Source organism: Emydura macquarii, unplaced genomic scaffold (genome assembly GCF_026122565.2).
Source record: "Emydura macquarii macquarii isolate MOO-44397 ecotype Brisbane River unplaced genomic scaffold, CSIRO-AGI_Emac_v2 contig_2205, whole genome shotgun sequence".
Taxonomy (NCBI): domain Eukaryota; kingdom Metazoa; phylum Chordata; order Testudines; family Chelidae; genus Emydura; species Emydura macquarii.
In genome coordinates this window covers 22948329-22968586 of record NW_027132342.1, presented here as the reverse complement: position 1 = coordinate 22968586, position 20258 = coordinate 22948329, and the positions used below count along the sequence as shown (strand labels likewise).

The 20258-nt window shown below is 40.6% G+C and overlaps 1 protein-coding gene across 1 annotated transcript in view; it reads left to right on the top strand.

Moving 5' to 3' along the window:
* SLC17A8 (solute carrier family 17 member 8) overlaps nt 1-12443 on the top strand; it is a 41862-nt gene extending 29419 nt beyond the window's left edge. The window contains exons 6-12 of the mRNA XM_067559091.1: nt 2087-2173; nt 2971-3110; nt 4577-4726; nt 6395-6527; nt 8353-8463; nt 9964-10091; nt 10652-12443. Of these exons, the coding sequence (XP_067415192.1) occupies nt 2087-2173; nt 2971-3110; nt 4577-4726; nt 6395-6527; nt 8353-8463; nt 9964-10091; nt 10652-10990 (1088 nt within the window). The 3' untranslated portion in view covers nt 10991-12443. The remainder of the gene's footprint in view (nt 1-2086; nt 2174-2970; nt 3111-4576; nt 4727-6394; nt 6528-8352; nt 8464-9963; nt 10092-10651) is intronic.
* Nucleotides 12444-20258: the final 7815 nt, after the last annotated feature.

The window sequence follows — 20258 nt, the reverse complement described above, 5'->3', positions numbered from 1 at the left end:
ACACATAAAATAAGAGCATGTAATCCCTACAGTTTGATAGGAATTGCAAACTCATCAGAGGTGTCTTCCCTGGCATCACGTTCAGACACCATGCTGTCCTGCGACTGGCTGGACTGCTCCAGAGTTAAAAACAGCTCCTGGCTGTGGGTGAGAAATGGATCCCCAGCTCATCTGCCTCCCAGTCTCCTTCTCCTCATCCTTATCCAGAATGTCCCCCTCGTTGTTGCCTGAGGTGGCCCAGGACTCAGACTCCTATGAGGTATGTTTGGGGGCAGTGGGGGAGTCACTGCCGGGAATCGCATGCAGCTCATGGTAGAAGCAACATGTCTGTGGTGCAGAACCAGCATGACTGTTCGCCTCCCTTGTCTTCTGGGACGCCTGCTGAAGTTCTTCTGCATGTGCCTGGTGTAGCCCTTCTCCCCCATGCTCCACCCAATCTTTTCATTGATGTCTACATTTCTTTGACTGGATTGGAGCTGTGCCTGCCCAGACTCTTCTCCCCACAGACCAATAACATCCAGCACCTCCTGTGTACTGCAGGCTGGAGCACATTTGGGGCATTGAATCGCCATGATCAGCTGTGCCAGTGAGCTCTACACCCTGCTCAAACAGGAAATGGAAAATCAAAATTTCCCAGGACTTTAACAGGAGAGGGACTGTTTCCTGTGTACCTGGCTGCTGTGCAGCAGAGTGGATCTCCAGAAACGATCTCCAGAGCAGTCACAGTGGAGCATTGTGGGACACATCTTGGAGGCCAGTTCAGCAGACTTACACAACACTGCATCTACACTGCCACTCTGTCAACCCATCAACATTGATTTAAGCACTCTGCCTCTTGTGGAGGTGGAGTAATTAAGTCAATATTACAGGCAAGTTAGGTTGGCGGAAAGGACATAGTGTAGACACTGTGACAGGGCCAGACCTGATGGCTATAGGAGAGTTTTGGAGGGTATATATATTAGCCCCAGGATCAACAAATCCTTGTTCCCTGGGTGATTCAGCTGGGCTTACTCCAGGTCAATTAGGCTAATTAGGCCAGCTGAGGCCAATTAAGGAGCTTGCCCCAGCAGTTAAAAGCCTTCCTGTCAGGCAGATGGGGCAGCTGAAAAGGAGTTGAGAGGAGGAATGGAGTGGAGCAGAGATGCTACAGAGCTTAGAGCTATTGCTGTTGCTGCCACAACACAAAAGGTATGGGAGTTAGGGAGAAGCCCGTCAGGGCAGGGCTGAGGGTTGTAGGCACAGAGGCCTGAAAGAGGACCCGGTCGCTTAGACAACAGGGCAAAGGAGTTGAGGTGGGATGACCTCACACAAACAGGGGAGGATCACAGGGACAGACAGACCCAAGACGAGGAAGGCAGAAAAAACCTCGCCCCGGTTCCAGGAAGCAGACCGCGAGCAGTGGGGCCAAGAACAGGCGACCCAGGGAAGGTAGTAGCTCTCATGGACTAAGCGGTTTGAGGCTACTCCTCGCAGGGTCCCTGGGTCGGGGCCTGAGGTAGAGGGCAGGACCAGGCCCCCCCACTCCTACCCACCCATACCATCAGTGTAGCTGAAAAGAGCGCAAGACTCGTTGAGGGGCAGAACAGGCCTCCCTCACCACAACGCCTACATTATTAGGTTGACGTCAGGCAGCTTCCATCAACCTAAGTTTGTAGTATAGACCAGGCCTCAGACTTGTTAACCCGTTGCCGTGTTGAAAATTGACTCTTTATTTCTACTGCTTCTTTATACTAGTGCTATAGTCAACACATTGTTAAACATGCAAATGGCAGTTTTAGATGAGCAATCCACTGTTGCTAGGTGGTGAAGTTTCACAAGTGCTAGTATAATGATGGGAGAACTTCTTAAAATTCACTGTGCAGAACTGTGGATGCTTATTAACTTCTCTGGAGCTCAGTTCATCCATATGTGTAATACAGATAATATAGCTTACCTACCTCAGCATGTGCTGCTGCATGATAAAAGCACCACCTGGACTTTGTTACCTGGTCTTAAATGCACACTGTAGTTCTAATTCATATAGGAAATGAGTTGGAGGAGTTATGTAACATAGCTGACATGTTTTCTCAATCCTTTTGATCTTCAGGCTCTTATGCTGGGGCAGTGGTTGCCATGCCTTTGGCGGGAATATTGGTACAGTATATAGGATGGTCATCGGTCTTTTATATTTATGGTGAGTTGTTTAGTGTAAAATTCCACACAGTTGGATCAGTATTGTTAGACAGTGTAGTGTAAATCTATTTTAAAAGTAGTACTGATTAAAATTGTTTTGCTTTTAGTCTTATTGTCAGCTTTCTGTGAAGTGTTATAAGATAATATAGTAACATATAGTAAAATGCTTTTAAACTGTAATTATTTCAACATATAGTGCAGGTTATATACTAGTCAGCCCTTGTGAAAACCCACTTAAACACCAAAAGATGCCCCAAGCATGCTGATATATCCTTGAAACTGCATCTTATTTGTGCTTAGACAATTATCCATTTACCAAAAAATAGGGGCTTCAAAAGCCACACACATTAGGTAAGCACACCCATGCATGTTTGTTAGTCTATTTCAGAGGTAGGATAGTTTACTTTGATCCTTTGCGCAGTGTGCTGCAAGGTTTGCCAATCAGGATCTGCTTACTACGTCTTTCAATAGACCATCCCCATTTTCTTTTGGATTAACCATGATTCTCCTCCCCCCCCCCGCCCCCCTCCCCCCCAAAAAAATCCCATGTAGATATATGTTTCTGCCTTTTTCCTCCCAAGCACGTAAGTGCAGTGTGCTGAATAGGTGCTCAGATACCAGCGGGATGCATGAAAGTATAGATAGCTATAACTTTTCCATGAGAATTTGTGCAGATTTCCTGCCACACTTTGATTTGATTGGGTCCTCTGATAAATAATTGAAACATTAGGCATTACAGATACTTTACCATTACATATTGGCATTTGAAACCAATCTGTTCTCCTTCCACCTTCACAGGAATGTTTGGAATGGTTTGGTATGTGTTCTGGCTCTTTCATGCCTATGAGAGCCCTGCTGCACATCCAACAATAACCAGTGAAGAAAGGACATACATAGAAACAAGTATAGGAGAAGGAGCCACCCTAGTTAGTGCAAGTGTAAGTATAATTTAATGGTCATACTAGAAAATACCTGGGTTTTGGTGGCCGTTGTTATTTATGGCGAACAAACAAATTAGGACTTTGCATTGTATCAGTGCCTGGATAGCGATGGAGTATAGAATTGTAGCCTACGTAAAAGCAGCAGAATTGACTCCATTTCATTTCAGTGGGAGTTTTCTTGCGTAAAGACTGCAGAATCCAGCCCATCCATTCAAATATAAAAATCTAATCAATATACGCAACTCAATGTCCTTGCAGCTCAAGGGTTCTACCCTTATCTAAATTTAAGGGGCTTATGAGTAATCTTAGTGAGTTCAGAAAATGAAGTCTGTTTTGCTATCTAGATCAGAAGCTGCCTACAGCTCTTCTCAATTGAAATTCTGTATGGACAGTCAGGGTTCTCTGCCACTCTTGGTCTCAAAACAGCTTAAGTTTTTTGTTTTTGTTTCCCCACCACCATGCCACTCCCCTACCCCTTTTCTTAACTTTGTTACTAGTAACGTAATGGAAACCTAATCCCAAAATATATTTTCCAATCAAATTTGTCTTCCTCCATTTATGTAACTTGTTTTTACAAACAGGAGCAAAACCAAAAGCTGTTTCTTGTTAACATATTCCTTCCTGGCTTATATTCATCAATATTTTATAATAAAATAACCCAAATCCTCTTTTGATTCTTGATGGTTTTGTTAACAATTATGATGACTGGATAACACATCAAATTCTACTCTTTGATGCGCACCTGATGCATTCATTGAAATCAATTAAACCTTGACTGGAGACACACACACACATCCAAGGTCATCATTGCACCCTTAATATTAATTGGATCGGCATAAATACATCCAGTTCATACTTCACTGTGTACATAATAGATGCACTTTAAAAGGAAAAATATATATCCATGTTACTTACTATCATTGCAAACGGTTTCTTTTATGAGTTCTATTGTAATTAAGTTCTGAAGTAGTTTTCTTCCTGTTGTAAAGATTACTGAAGCATAAATTGGAAACACAAAGAGAGAAGAGTGAATTACATAAATTCCATCTTATCCCAAGAATTTCTTTCATTCAAGTCACAATTTAGACTGAAACTGGTATCTGCCTGTCACTTAGTTACTGCACACTTACAATATGGAATTTATCAGATTGAATCATATCAGGAGAAAGCGACGAACATATCAAGACTTTCCTGCAATTTACTATATAATTCTTCTTACCCACTGTACCACTGGCATTCTCCATTGTATCTCAAAAATCCTAACTCATCAAAGAAAGAAACTCTTCCTTGCTCTCAACAACCATCCTAGAAGCTGATTCTCCACTTGCTTACACCAGTGTAAATCATGAGTAGCTGTTCTGAAATCAGTAAAATTGCATTGGGATACAACTGATATGAAAGGAAAAATCTGTCTTTGTTTTAGCTTTTAGCTATACAAAAAGTTTTGAATTTGTCTTTTCTAGAAATTTAGTACCCCTTGGAAGAGGTTTTTCACTTCAATGCCTGTGTATGCAATCATCGTGGCAAACTTTTGTAGAAGCTGGACCTTCTATTTGCTGCTTATAAGTCAGCCTGCTTACTTTGAAGAAGTCTTTGGATTTGCAATAAGTAAGGTAAGTGTTTCAATTCCAGCTCTTGTATTTTGGGCCTGATCCTGCAAAGAGCTGAGGGGCCTCAACTCCCTCCAAACTCAGTTACAGCTGATGGTTCCCAGCAACTGGCAGAATTGGGCCCTTTATATGCATCCAGTGTTCTTGAACTACGAGAATAAGTTCATGATAGCAAATGTCAGCTCAGTGGCATGAAATTACAAACAAAACCAAAGACATTCAAAATCTAGTTTAAGAAAGAGACTGTCAAGAAAAATAGAACCATGGTACTGACAGTACATAAATAAAACAAGTCCAGCGTGCATTTGGATTAGCACTAGAAGCTTTGCTGTATACTCAGATAATTTTCATACAAATTCTCCTTTTTCTTATTGCACATTGAATACCATAACCAAAAGGAAAGCTCAGACTCTCCTTGCCAAGGAAAGATGAAAGAAGCTGAGCATCAGTTCATAGTCATAAACCTTAATCCTGCACGAATTTAAGCACAGGTGTAACTTTATTCATACAAATTAAGTATTTGCAAATTGAGCCCTTATTGGTTAATATTTCCTCTTTTTCACTGTAAATTGATTATCTGTCTGTGCAATATGCAGACACTGCCTTTATTTTAATAGTGGCAGGGACAACATATGGCATTTAGTATGCAAAAGAGAGCTTCTTATGAAGATGGGTGGTAAAAACATGTAAAGTAATTGGAAGCCAATGTATCATAGTCTAATATCAGAAAACATGTTATACTAGTGAGTTTCTAATTAGGTGTGTCAGAATTCAATTTTTATTTTTTTTATAATTCTGATGGATATATTGATGTTTAATTTAAGCATTTTTTCTATTTTTATCTATTTTAATTTTCACAGTTGTGAGAAATTATGGGAGGATCAGGCAATAATTATTGAATGACAGTAGATATTGAAATTCAAACAGTTAAAACTATATAACCATTAAACCACAAATTATCAACATCACATGTCAAAATATATAAAGTAAACATCTTTAAATCAAGCTCTAATAAATTCTCAAGTAGCATTTTTCTTTCTCTGCCTATCCATAAATTTCAATTATTATAGATGGAACTATTTTTTGTTGGTTTCTGTGTATATGGTAAAATCAATGTTTACCGACATTTACCAATAAAAATCAAATCTTTCCACGCCTATTTATAACAAGTCCAGCAGTAAGTGGAGTTTTAACTATCTTCTAATTAACTTCTTGGCAAGAGAACTATAAGAACCAGAAAGATGTATGAGAATCCTAGGTTGAAATTCTCATCCTTTTCTGGTGCCTATAAATTGAAAGAGAGGGCCAGACTGGTATAAAAGGGCTCTGAAAGCACCTTATCAGGCTGAGGGAGAATTCCCCTGGTGCAGAAGCGGTGGAGAGAAACATAAAGTTTACAGGCCAGCCAAAGGAGGCGGTCATAACTTAGACAGGCCCCCAGGGCTGTCTAAATTATGCCAAGGCCTCTCCAGGTCCTAGAACAGTGCCTGGGATGACACAAAGGTGGTTTAAAGATATCATACCACCCTGCCCACCCACCCTGGGCTGAAAATTCTGTAAGAGTGCAGCCTAGAATCCCTTGCCTTAGTGTCTGTTTAAACAAATACATTCAAGAATATAAAAATAGAATGAGAGAAGACGTTGGCTTACATGTAGTTTGTTTAATTTCAGGTTGGCCTTTTATCTGCAGTTCCACATATGGTCATGACAATTATTGTACCCATTGGCGGGCAATTAGCTGACTTTTTACAAAGCAGAAAGATTTTAACCACTACCACTGTAAGAAAAATCATGAATTGTGGAGGTACTGTTGCATTTTACAGATAAAACATGTAGTTATGTGTTGCAACTTCTGCACAAATTGCAGCTTTGTCTATATATAATTGCAATAAGAGAAAAGTTACTTGTGTATGTGCAGAATCAGGCCCTTAAAACAGATGTTATTAGATTCCCCAATCCTTTCAGAAGATGTCAGGAAGCCCCTGTGATGGTCAGTGATGCAATAACAACAGTAAACTTGACTTGTTGAGTAATGTAGACCAGATCCTGCAAAATCGTACAAACATGGGACCAGAAACCAACCAGTAACCAGTGTCAGGAAGACCCTTCCTCCAGGGATATGGTCATGGGGTGCTGGGGCACCTCCTTGTGGCTGAGTCTGGGGAATCAGCTCTCATTCAGTCTGGCACTTACGTCAGTCATTTGGTTGCCCCATGGCCTCTCTCTCTATGAAATGGGGTTCTCCCTCCCTTTGTGACTCATCCCTCTGGATAGTCACTATATTGCCCCCCCTTCTGGAGTATCAAAGTTCCTCTGCACCAGCTGTCCAGGTAACATTTCCAACAATCTGGTGCCACTTCCCAGGGACTGGTAGGAGAACCCAGGCCCACTTGCTACTCCAGGGACTCTACAATCAGCAGCCTAGGTCTGCACAGTCTCTAATGTCATTGATCGTTCCCTGGCCTATGTCCTACTCTGCCTCCCACAAGCTTTCTTCTCCACTCTTCTGGGTGGACCCTTCCCTCAGGGCCAGGATCCCAGGGCTTCTCTCTCTCCCTGGGTTTCCTACTTTTCCCTTTCTAAGCCCAGAGAGTCACTGCCAGCTTCCACACTGCAGTCCCTTTCTGCTGCAAACTTCCTGGCTTTATACCTTAGCCAGTTTGTCCATCAGCTGGGTTTCATCAGCCACTAGTCATTTTTAGTCAAGCCAGACTGTCCACCAGTTGTGGTATATAAAGTTAATCAGTTCTATAGGTACTATATTAACTCCTTTAGGGGTGGTGTGGGGTGAACATCCCATCACATCACAGATATGTTATTGCATAATTGTTCATTTGGGGGGAGGTTTACACCTTCAGTTGAAACATTTGGTACTGACCACAGGCAGAGAAAAGTTACCAAGCTTGATGGACACTGGAACTATTCAAGTTTGTCAGTTCCTTTGTTCTTATGTTCCAATATATGGCACAGCATGGATGAAATAAATCAAGAGTTGCACCTGCTTGGAGCAGGTCTGAATTTGACCTTAAATCATCAAGGAGCATATTCAAATGAACTGACCATGGGATCGTCATTATGTCATGCATGCTTGATGCATCTGTAAGAGTGGTTATGTGACAATTAGAAAACACCGTTTCTTAACAAAGGCAGAAGTTAATTTCCAGAAGTTCTATGTGGTACTCGATGATGATTTATAATGTTAATGTCACATTTCTGTCTGAAAAAAATCTTAATTTACTTTTGTGACAAACAAAGGGCATCTCAGATCACTAGAGCTGAAATGAATTGGAGGGGAGAAATATTTTCCCTTTTTTCCAAGTTTGTTTACTTTAGGCATTTGACAGCACTTTGCATACAGTCATTTTCACTGTTTTCTTTCTATAGTCAGTTTCTCCTGTTGTTGTTTGTCTGGTCTCTCACACCCCCAACAGGGAAAAGAAGAACTATTTAAATAAACAAACAAACAGTACAATGTTAATGTGAACCCACAAAAAGTGGCAGCTGGGTTCAATGGCAATTATAATGCCCTAAAGTACATTAATTCATTTTTTAAAACTTACTAGATTGCTTAGTCCTTATTGATTTCTTTTTCACCAGTATATTTTAATATAACTTAATTTCATTTTCAGGTTTTGGCATGGAAGCCACTTTGCTTTTGGTGGTTGGTTACTCTCATACAAGAGGTGTGGCTATCTCCTTCTTGGTGCTGGCAGTAGGATTTAGTGGATTTGCTATTTCAGGTAAAAACTTCATCTTTTTAATCATCAGATTAGCTACTAACATGACTGGTCATGGCTGCTTATGGGGAAACCCTGTTTCCTGCTGCAACAGAATGATTACTGTACCACTGTACCTGTATAATATATATATATATAATATGAATATGAGGTGGAATTTGTGAGAATGAGTCTTTATCACTCCAGGTTTACAATAGCACCATGCTCTTCAGATTGCAACACATATTTATCTCAGAATATTAGTCCGTTATCACTCAAAACATTAAAACTAATATGATATAGCGCTAACTATTCTGAAATTCAAATGTAAGATGAGAAGGTTCAAAATGTGGTTTAAACAATCAGTATAACTCCCAGTCTGTAACTCATACTTGTTCTGTCTGTTTGCTCCTCTAACGGCAGCCTTCAGTCCTTCTATAATTCTGATACTTACAGAAAGTGTATGAATTACCTCTCCACCGCCTGTTCCTAGTTGTAAGTTTGCTTTCCCCCTGCCAGCTGCACATGCTGGGTCATCATGCTGTGTGTCCTATAACTGTCTCTGCCTCTGCACAGGTAGTTCCTTTCAACTCCGTGGGCTTATCCAGCAACATGCTGGGTGCTGCAGCTACTTGGAAACTATTGTTTTTAAAATGGTGACTTCTGTTCATCAGGAATTCCTATTAATGATCATGGAATATTGACCACAAAGATATCCTGATAATAAGGAATCTAGTGTACCACCATTGCAGAAATATCAACCATCAGAGATGCAGGATTTTGCTCATCAGAGAGAAGTTTTTATTTCTAATTCAAATTTTACCAGTATTAAACCTTTCCAGTTCCCTTGAAGTCTTTAGAAAATTCAGCTTGGAATTTACATGGCTTTTTCCTTGCAGTTATTTGCAGCTGATATTTTTAACTTTTGTTACCTACAGTATAACACTACTTGACAATCACTTAAATTGCTTTTTATCATGGGTTTTATTTTCTAATAAAATATTTATCCACTAGAAATCTACAGTAAGTGTAATTAAACTTTCCACTATATATTCTGGCTGTCTGGTATTTTGGTAAATTGTCAGTAAAACTACAGGGAAAAAATGTTTCCGAAAATGCTCCCTAAATTAAAGAATATAAGAAACTCAAACTTATGAGCTGTTAATTCTTTAATTAAAAATTTAATTTTGAGTACATCGCTTCAGATGCTAGGTGACGGCAGGCACTGAAACTTTAAATCAAGTAGTCAAAATAAGCAATATCTCCTGTACTCTGTGATGCCCCAAAGGTGGAGATGCAGGTGTTAAAAGAAGGGGGAAGCGGGATAAAGGGATGCAGCTCCCCCCCCCCCCCTTTTTTTTTTTTTTTTTTGCTAAAAGCAGAGGGATAGCTCCCTCTTCTCCCTGGTTAATTCAGTGTGACTTCCCCCTCCTGCTCCTTTAACCACTGTTAAGCAAATCATATTATCCCTCTAACTAACTGTTGCAACTAACTGTGCAGTTATTGTTGCTGCTGCTGTTACAGGATTTAATGTCAACCATTTGGATATTGCACCCCGGTACGCCAGCATTCTGATGGGGATCTCCAATGGTGTAGGGACACTGTCGGGAATGGTATGCCCACTCATTGTTGGTGCGATGACTAAACACAAGGTAATGTTTTCTTACATGTTTCTAGAACTGGGATTAAACTACATATAAAGTTAAGATCACGTCAAAGGTTGTTGGAACTTGATTTTTTTCCAGCTGGAAGACCAGTTTACACCCACTAAGCGTCTTGCCCTAAAATCTTACTAGAGTACTGTCTTAGGATAATATCATGCTCTCCTGAGGAAAAGCCCTCCCAACAGTTACTTGGAAAACTGCAGTGTAATATTGCTGAGGTTCCTAAGCAATCAATGATCTGAGATGGGGTTTGCTTCCTCACATTTAGTAAGGGCCATAGCCTTCTAGCTTCATGAGTGTACTACAATCCGCAGGGAAATCCCATTAGAAGAAAAAAGTCCTCCATAGTATTTTATTAGCTGTCGTTATGAAAGAGAGAGAAATATTCTTTACAATTATTTTCTTCAAACGTTTTATCTATAAAATTAGGAATCAGACAATAAATTAACATACAATGTGTGCTAACTCCTGGTCTAATCTAGTTATAAAATGTATTAAATTTATTTCTTTTCACTGCAAACCCAATGAGTCCTACATCATTCTTTCAGACCCGGGAAGAATGGCAAAATGTCTTTCTGATAGCAGCTCTCGTGCACTACAGTGGAGTGATATTCTATGCTATCTTTGCTTCTGGTGAGAAGCAAGAATGGGCTGACCCTGAAAGTCTCAGTGAAGAGAAGTGTGGCATAATCGATCAAGATGAACTGGCTGAAGAAACGGAACTGAACAGTGATACTTTTGTTAATCCAAAGAAAATGTATGGCGCTACCAGGCAAAACAACGATGTGCGGAAAAAGGCGTGGAAGAAGCAAAAGGGAGTAACACAGGACATAGAGGAACAGACTTCCTACCATTATGAAAATGGAAATTTTCAAGATATGTCATAATATCTGAAAATGTGTGATTCGTGTGGCAAGTATCTTCATCCCCTCCTGCCCAACTGCCTCCTAAACAGGCAGTATCCATATGTATTTGCTTATTCATTCATGGAAAATCTTGCCAAATGGCTAGATGTAAGATGTAGTAATTCTCTCCTTGTAGCACAGAAAAGGGCTGGTAGAAATATAACGGGCAAATCTAAGTCTGGCTTTCAAACAGATCTGTGTGAGAGGGAGTCCTCTGTCCATACACAGCCCTGTTGAATTCAGTAGAGTCCAGCACAGGACTCTGTATGGGTCTGATTGGAGGAGCAAGGCTCTATTAATCTAATTCAAGTAAGGAAAAGGCCATACTGGGTTGTGGGATTCATGGTAATTTAATGATAGTCCCCCTGCCACAATGTGTGTTTATTGGGAAGCCCATAGACACAGAAGTCTGGCCCTAGTTGTCCATATAGGATATTCTTGTCTATCTTTGACTCTTTAGGAATCTTAATGTTTTACAAAACAGTTATGTGTTTGGCCTGCTGAATACATGGACAAGTTTTAGGTTCCTGCTGAGAGATCAGAGGGAAGGAAAAGCAAAATTATTAAATTAAAATATGTTCACCCAACCGCAGGAGGGGAATGTGTAACCAAGACTGCTGAAACTATTATTCCAGTAATACTTTCATCCACTGAGTGAAAATCTCTTTCTTTTCTTTATACATGATCCACCCAGATTGGATAGAGCAATATAATGGATACTGTAGCGATTACTCCCTCCCATCCACGATTTTGTGTTGGCATGAAAAAATAATTTTAAAACCAAAATCATCTTCTCATTTATCATTAGTGAGGTAATATTTATTTCTATTTATGAAAGGAAATTATAGTCCCATGAGGATAAGATTTTCACTCAGTTCATTATTGTAAAGCGCTTTAAATATATTTTTCTAGGATAAAATTTGGACAAAATTATAAGCCTCAGCATAGCAGCTCTTGTTTACATGAATGAGATCACTTACGTGAGTAAAGTCTGTAGTTTTGGGCCTATAACTTTTTCCTTTTACATATTGCTGCAGTCTCTGTTGCTGTGAATGAGGTACGGTATATTTTTTTGTGGAAAAGGGTTTCTATTTAAAGAAACGAATGATTATCAGATGTTCAAATATTACTCTCTCTGCCGTCAGTATATGTTTGATATGATAAAATGGCTTTAGACTTTTTCTGCTGTCTTTGGAAGCTACCAAGATTATAACGGAGCGTGTGATACCATCTTAAACTTTTAGTTGCACTCAAAAGCTCATTGTGGCAATAATAAAGTTTTCTTAATGAAGAATTTCAGTAAACTATTTGTTTTACATTACGATAAATGTCTCAGTAAAATCAAGTAAAATGACCCTGTTTACTTCGTGATGTTTTATGTCATATCTCATTCTTGTTACGTGGGGTTATGATGCATCATGTATAACCAGAGAAAAGGGCACGATAACATTAGAAATTTAAAACCAATTTTGGACACTAATTGGCTGTGTTACTGAAGAGCAATTGAGGACTATAGGCAGAACTGTCCTTAGGGTAGGTGTACACTGAAGCTGGAGGTATGAATTTCAGCTAGAGTAGACATACTCTTGCTAAAAATAGCAGTGTAGTGGCAGATTCAGGATGGGATTGCTGCCCAAGTGCATACCTCAGGACTCAGACTGGCTTGTACTCAGGGCAGCTAGTCTGCCCTGCTGCTCATACTGCTGCAGCTTCACTTCTATTTCTAGTGCATTAGCTGGATCAGAGCTAGTGCAGGTATGTCTCAGTAATCTGGAAATTACACCTTCCCGCTCCAGTGTAGGTGTACCCTGAGACACATTCATTTGAATCCACAGATGTCTTATCTTCCACACACACATAATTAAACGAGAGACAAGGATGTCAGCCAATCCTCTTTCCCTGACTACAGTTGCTCTCATATCCAGCAAAATCCAGTCTAGAATATATAGATAAAACAAATAGAATGGGCCAATATGCTGTGAATAAATGCAGAAAATTTGATACAGTATCTTTACTGCTACAGCAAAAATATAGTCCTCCTTTTAACACAATATGGTCCATTAAAAAGCAATTGTCATTATTAAAAAGCAACTGTCCACATATTAATTGTGGAATCATTTAATTATCCAAATCATACAAACCCCTTCTCAAAAATTCCTATAACTATAATAATGCCTCAACTAATTTCTATTCTACTAGAACAGAAGAACACCCAAAACACTTTTTGCTCTTTTAGAGTTTTCAGTTAAATTGTAAAAGGGTTAGTTGGCTACTGTTTGGAGACCCAGTACAATTTGAGTTGCTTGAACACTGTCCTACAAGCCTACCATAGCTTCAGTTGCTTGCTTGTCTATTCTGACCCCTATAGCATGACATCATCCAGTTGGCAGAGATGAATAGGACTACTGAGTAACCTTGTAGATGTCTCAGTTTCTGCATACCATGGCACATAATAAGACAAAATACAGATACTGTACTGCTTGCAGCTGCACAAAGATAACGGTGATGGAAACAGCAAGTTATCCTTGAATGTTTGGGGGTACACTGTTTCATTGCCAAGGGGCATACTTTTACACCACCCCTCCTATCATCAGATGTTGTTTTGATGACCCCAATTATCATGGTGAGAATGGAATGTAGTTAAGGGTGAAAACCCAATGTAGGTAATTAGCATATATGATAATGAGTAGAGAGGTAATTAGGTGAAAGCTGTTTATGGAAGAGTATAAGAAGTTACTACTTAGACAAAGGGGCGTACTCCATCAACAACTTACTCCATGGGAGGTACTGCCTGTCAGACCAGAGGATCCACTGACTTCCTGGTGGGGCCCCTGAAGAAAGCCGTTCCTGTATACAGCCTTCTGAGTAACTGCTTAGCTCTCTAGGCTTAGTGAGTATGATATATTGTAGTTAATTTTAGGCTTTGTATTTAACTAGCATATTTATAGAAAACCTTGCACATTAAATCTTATTGATCTGCAAATCGGGCGTACTGTGTCTCACTGGTATCCACACTGATCACTAAGTGTCCAGTATCAACATCTACTTATTTGACTAAATTTGGAATAGACAGAAGAAAAAGCTTTTTTCTTATGGTATATAGTCAACATTTTGGGATTTAACATCACAGGAGGTAGAGTCAAATATTGTGATTAGATTATAGCAAGGGTTGCATCAACCATTCTCAAATTCTTTCCTAGAGTCCACCAAATCTTAGGGGAGAGAGAGAGAGAGAGAGAGCACGAGCTCACATTATCTCCCTTCATATTCACAACTGCACAGACAACCTCCCCTTCCATTTACAAGCACATAACATATCGCTGGCAGCTACAGAAAATGTTTACATGGAAAAGTTATGTTATGAAAGTACTTAATATATATGTATTATATACAACACACATGTATGTATGTATCTGTCTTTTTAATGTAACTTGGTTGTTAGGGACAAGGGGTGGGGAGATGGGGCAGGGAGAGAAAGGCAGGGACAGATAAAAGGCAGGGAACGGTGTTTCTATCCGTTGAAGGTTCATGCTTTCTGAATAAAACATTCACTTGAATCAAACTTCCCTGGTATAAAACCCAAACTAAACACCATATTATTGCTAACTTTGTTTAATGTACACATATTGGGTGGAGGGCGGAGGAGAACTACAATCCTTACAAGGTCAGAACTGTGGCCCTTCATGTAAATCCCCATACGCAGTAGTTTAATCATATCAACGTCATAAATTGCATCTGAAAGGCAAAATTTTCCAAGAAGGCAAATAACTTTTAGCATCTGGTGAAGTTTATACATCAAACAATATCATCAGCTAGTAGCAGAGAGGGAGTCAAAGAAATTGCAGTATGAAAACATTTTTACCAGTAAAAATACTGGCATGGACATCTGACCTCAAACTATCACTACGAGGAGATCAGTGACCAACACAGCCAGTGCAGTCTCTGTATGATTGCATGCCCGAGCCTAAAACCAAAGTCACTGGGATCAAGCAGTCTTGAGGACTCCAGTTGCTGCTGGAGATGTTTGGATACAACCTTTTCAACTATCTTACTGTTTGGAGGCCCAATGCAATCTGAGTTGCTTGACCACTGTTTTGGGGCCTAGCATAACTTAAGTTGTTTGCCAACTGGAAGATGTCAGGCTGCTGAGGCCAGAATGATCAAGCAAAGACAAATAGGAATACTGAGTAACCTTGCCGATGTCTGAATTTCTGCATATCATGGCACATAACAAGACAAAATATGTAACATGTATGCTTGCAGCTGCACATACGGTGATGGGAATAACAAGTTATCCTTGAATGGGGGTACATTTTTCCACTGCTAAGGGACATATTTTTTTATCATCCATCCTATTACCAGATGTTGTTTTGATGATCACAATTATTATAGTGAGAATGGAATTAGGTGAAAATTGGGTATAGAGAGGTATAAAAAGTCATTACTCAGCGCCTGACTGCGGAAGTGCTGCCGGTCGAACCAGAGGATCCACTGACTTCCTGGCGGGGCCTCTGAAGAAAGCCGTTCCTGTATACAGCCTTCTAAGTGACTGCTTAGCTCTCCAGGTTTAGTGAGTATCATATATTGTACTTAATTTTAGGCTTTTTGTTTAACTAGTATATCTATAGAAAAGCTTGCACATTAAATCTTATTGACCTCCAAATCAGGTGTACCATGTCTCACTGGTATCCATACTGATCACTAAGCGTCCAGTATCAACCCTTACCACAAGATTCAAGGCAGGGCAATAATTACAGAGGTTGTCAATGTAAAGAGTGTTTCTTCTAACAATTGCTTCTTTAAAAAAATGTCTGCATCTGGCATATTTACAACCAACTCCAGCAACAGCCCCATCAGAGCCACTATTGACTCCAGTAGCTAAGAGAGACATGGCTCTAACTCACAGGTCATAGAGCATTGCTCTCTCAACACCTCTAGAACCTTGGCAAGAGGACTATGCATTTTTTTTTACCAGGCATAGGTCTGTTGCATAGGCTATAGATATCTTGAGTTGGATCTGAGCAAAATTATTCAGAAATTCCTCATTGTGAGAAATACCCAACTCAGTCCTAGATGCAAATAATTCAAAGTAGCCAAGTTATTCATGACCCAGAACTGCCTTTATGAAATCAATTTTCTTAGAACAGTGAGTTTAGGCAGCCATTTTGATAAAATAAAAACCTGATACTGTATGTCCTGTGAATGTAAATTGTATTGCAAACTCACTGCATTGAGGGTTTTTCATACTTGTTCTGAAGTGATTTTAGCTGGTTTTTGTTCCCTTTAGTACAGCAAGCATTAAATCATGTCCAGCTGAGGCAGAATATACACATGAAGCATTATTGTGTAACAGTAAATTTTAGATTATAATTAACAGATTGAATTAGCTGTAGAAGCCATATACCTAGTCACAGAATCTTGGTAATAAGATCATCACTTCAGATAGGTTTGCAATCCAATTGCTTATCAGTAGAAGAGGCAGACTGATCTTTAGTCCTTGTCCACATTATAACTTACAGCTAAATTTGTGTAGTTACTAGGATGAGTGGATCTCAACACAGACCCCATACCACATGGTTAAAATCATTTAGTAATTAAGGCAGCTAGCAGTATTTCATGTCTCCCAGAGGCTTAGGTGGGCACATGTTTTCTGTAACCAGCTCAGCACATGGGCAGGAAATTAGAAATTTGCTTCTATCCACCTGTATGCTGCCAAATTAAGCAAAGAGACAAACGTCTAATGTGGGGGCAGATATTTGTTTCCAGAATCTTATTTCCTTCTCAGCACCAAGAAATGCCTGCAGAAGACTCTTCCCACACCATGCTACTAACAAAGACTTCATTTCTCCAGGTAAGCTACTATTGCTCATGTACTTATGAAAGAGCATCAGTGGTTTCTTCCTGAGATACTGCTGGCACAGTCTAAGAAAGTAAACATAACTATTTCAGGGAGCGTTCACTAGGATAAAGAGTTCTCTGGTACTTGTTCTATTTGTTGGGCTGTGATTCTTCCTAACGCTTAAAAAGTCCCTTGACAGACCTCCCTAACCAACAGGTTTACATTTTGAAACTGATCTGCATTTCCTGTATCCATTAGGAAAATGTGATCAAAACACAAACTGATTGTAAAACCCATTTGTTTCCCTGAAGGAGGGGGGAAAAAATGAAGGGAAATTTTGAAACAAAACATAATAAAATTTACTTTTAGTTTTGATTCAAACTAAAATTTTCATTTTGAGTCCAATTGAATTTTTCATTCTGATTATAAATTAACTTTTTTTCAATTTTTGAAAACTAAAAAGAAATGAAAATTTCAACTCAAAGTAAAATGACATGAAAATGTTCGTTTCACTTCAAATTTCCCATTGAAAATTTTAATCAAACAACTTTTTCCAGTGAACATTTTTATTTTTGATGAAGCTTCATTTTCCTACCTTTTTTGTCCCCTATATCAAGAATAGCTTTTCAGAATGTCTTCACATTTGGCAAAGTAATGAGTGTCAGCCCCACATGCAGAATTTGAACTGGAAATGACTTTGTTGTTGTTGAGGAAGCAGGAACCCAAATTAGGTTATAATGGAAAGCAATTCTTAAATTTAGCTATGGATGGCTACCATCTCTCCATAGTGAAAAGTATTGGGAGGGATAATTATAGATTACCTCACCGATGCACAGGTTAACAAATAATGGAGGTGGTGAGGGAAAGAGAGTTAGCCTTGTCTGAACCTTGTTTAATATATTCACTGATCATCTCTTTACTAAACTGATTATTTTTTGTGTAGCTGATATTGCTTCCCTATACAACTGACATTTTCTAGCTATTACGTGACAGAAGGTTTGATGCAATCAAATATTCCCTCTTTTTATACTTGGAAACAACTAAGTGGGAGTTAAAATGAGATTTCACTCAGACTGAGAGGAAAACCATGGATTAATGATAGAACCAATGCAAACATCAGCTGAGTACGAATGGAACCCACAGAAAAAAACCTCCTTGTCCAACAAGATGCTATTTCTTTTAACCAAAATTCTGTGTAAGAGCATCCAGATGTTAAATGAGCTGCCTGGAGGGGCCTCATATGGTCCCATGAATATAACATAATTAAATTGAAAATAGCAAAGTAAAATTAATTCAGGGTCATGCTAAGTGTATCCTCCAACTTACATGCTGCTCTACATGCATGTTTCTCTCTTAGGGCTTGTCTACACTTGATACAGTGGCACAGCTGCAGTGCTGTCATGTAGTCACTACCTACCCCCACAGGAAAGTTCTCCCATCTGTGGAGTTAATCCACCTCCATGAGAGGAGTAGCTAGGTCAATGGAAGTGGGGTTAGGCATCTTAACTATGTGGATTTTTCTCACCCCTCAGCAACATAGCTGGGGTTGACCTAACTTTTTACTGTAGACCAGGCTTTACTCTGATCTTACAATGAACTGGTTACAGAGATCCCGGGAGGTTAGTTATCATTTTAAAAACAAATTATAACAGGGAATATTGGTAAAACAGATTAATTGGTTTGTATTTCTTTCTAGTTTTCTTTCAAACTATTAAATTTACGGATTTGAGGTTGCAATTAATTTTATTTTTTGCTTTGAGAGGTCCTTGCAGGAAGACAAGGTTCTTTTTGTGGTGAGATTAGGGAAAGAGAGAGAGAGGAGAGGGGTTAGGGACTGGACAGAGTTGGGGTCAGGGAATGGCCAAATTTCTACTTCCAAATCCAGGAAGCTGAGATAAATTTTTTCCAGATTTTGGATTTTAAATCCATAAAATGGAGCTGGATTAAGTATTCTGTACCCCAAAGTTCAGGGGAGTTTGAATCTGGAGTCCCACTTTGGTTGCATTTCTAAATGTAACACTCAGCTATAGGATGGAAAACAAAAATGGAAAAATTTAAACCTTCTCCAGAGGGACAGAGGGGTAGCTGTGTTAGTATGTATACAGCAAAAACAAGAGTCCTGTAGCACCTTAAAGACTAACAAATTTCTGCAGGCATAAGCTTTCGTGGGCTGCAACCCACTTCATCAGATGCATCTGATGAAGTGGGTTGCAGCCCATGAAAGTTTATGCCCGCAGAAATTTGTTAGTCTTTAAGGTGTGTGGCAAGGTGGGCCTGTTTTGCCCTGTGGGTCTGCGCTCCTTATGGCTATGCCGGTGGTGCGGCTGGGTGGGAGCGGGGGGGGCCCGGTCCCGCCCTCTACCCCGGGCCCCGACCCAGGGACCCTGCGAGGAGTAGCCTCAAACAGCTTAGTCCAAGGGGCTACTACCTTCCCTGGGTCGCTATTCTGTAGCCCCCCCCCGCTTGTGGCTCTCCTTCAGGTTCTCCTCCGGTCTCCACACCTTGTAGCCGCTCCGCTCCTCTACTGACTCCACACCTTGTAGCAGCTCTACTCAACTCCCTCTCAGCTGCCCCCATCTGCCTGACTGGGAGGCTTTTAACTGCTGGGGCAAGTTCCTTGATTGGCCCCAGCTGGCCTGATTGGCCTGATTGGCCTAATTGTCCTGGAGTGGCCCCAGCTGGCCTGATTGGCCTAATTGCCCTGGAGTGGCCACAGCTGGATCACCCAGGGAACAAAGATTTGCTAAGCCTGGGGCTGATATATATGCCTTCCAGCACCCTCCTATAGCCATCAGGGCTGGCCCCGTCACACATCCTCCCCCCCTGCTCAAACCCACCGGGTTGGGCAACTTGGGACGTCATACAGTGTACGCGGGACAGGCCATCGGTGTTCCCATGGTGACTGCCCGCCCGGTGTTGTATGGTGAACCCGAAAGGTTGCAGGGACAAGAACCACCTGGTTACCCGTGCATTTTTCTCCCTGTTCCGGTGCATCCACTGGAGGGGAGCCTGATCAGTCACAAGGGTAAAGTGGCGCCCTAGCAGGTAGTAGTGGGGCGCTTCCATAGCCCACTTGACTGCGAGGCACTCCCGTTCTACAACTGCGTACCACTGTTCCCTAGGGAGGAGTTTCCTGCTGAGGTACAATACAGGGTGTTCCTTGTCTCCCGCCATCTGCGAGTGGACCGCACCCAAGCCCACCTCAGAGGCATCAGTCTGTAGGATGAATTCTTTTGTAAAGTCCGGGGCGAGGAGTATGGGGTCACTGCAGAGGGCCGTCCGCAAGTCTGTAAAGGCCTCTTCGGCTGCAGTGGTCCATCGTACCATCTCTGGGCCCTAGGCTTTTATCAGATCCGTCAGGGGGCTGGCTCTGGAGGCGAAATGTGGGATGAATCGCCGGTAGTACCCCAC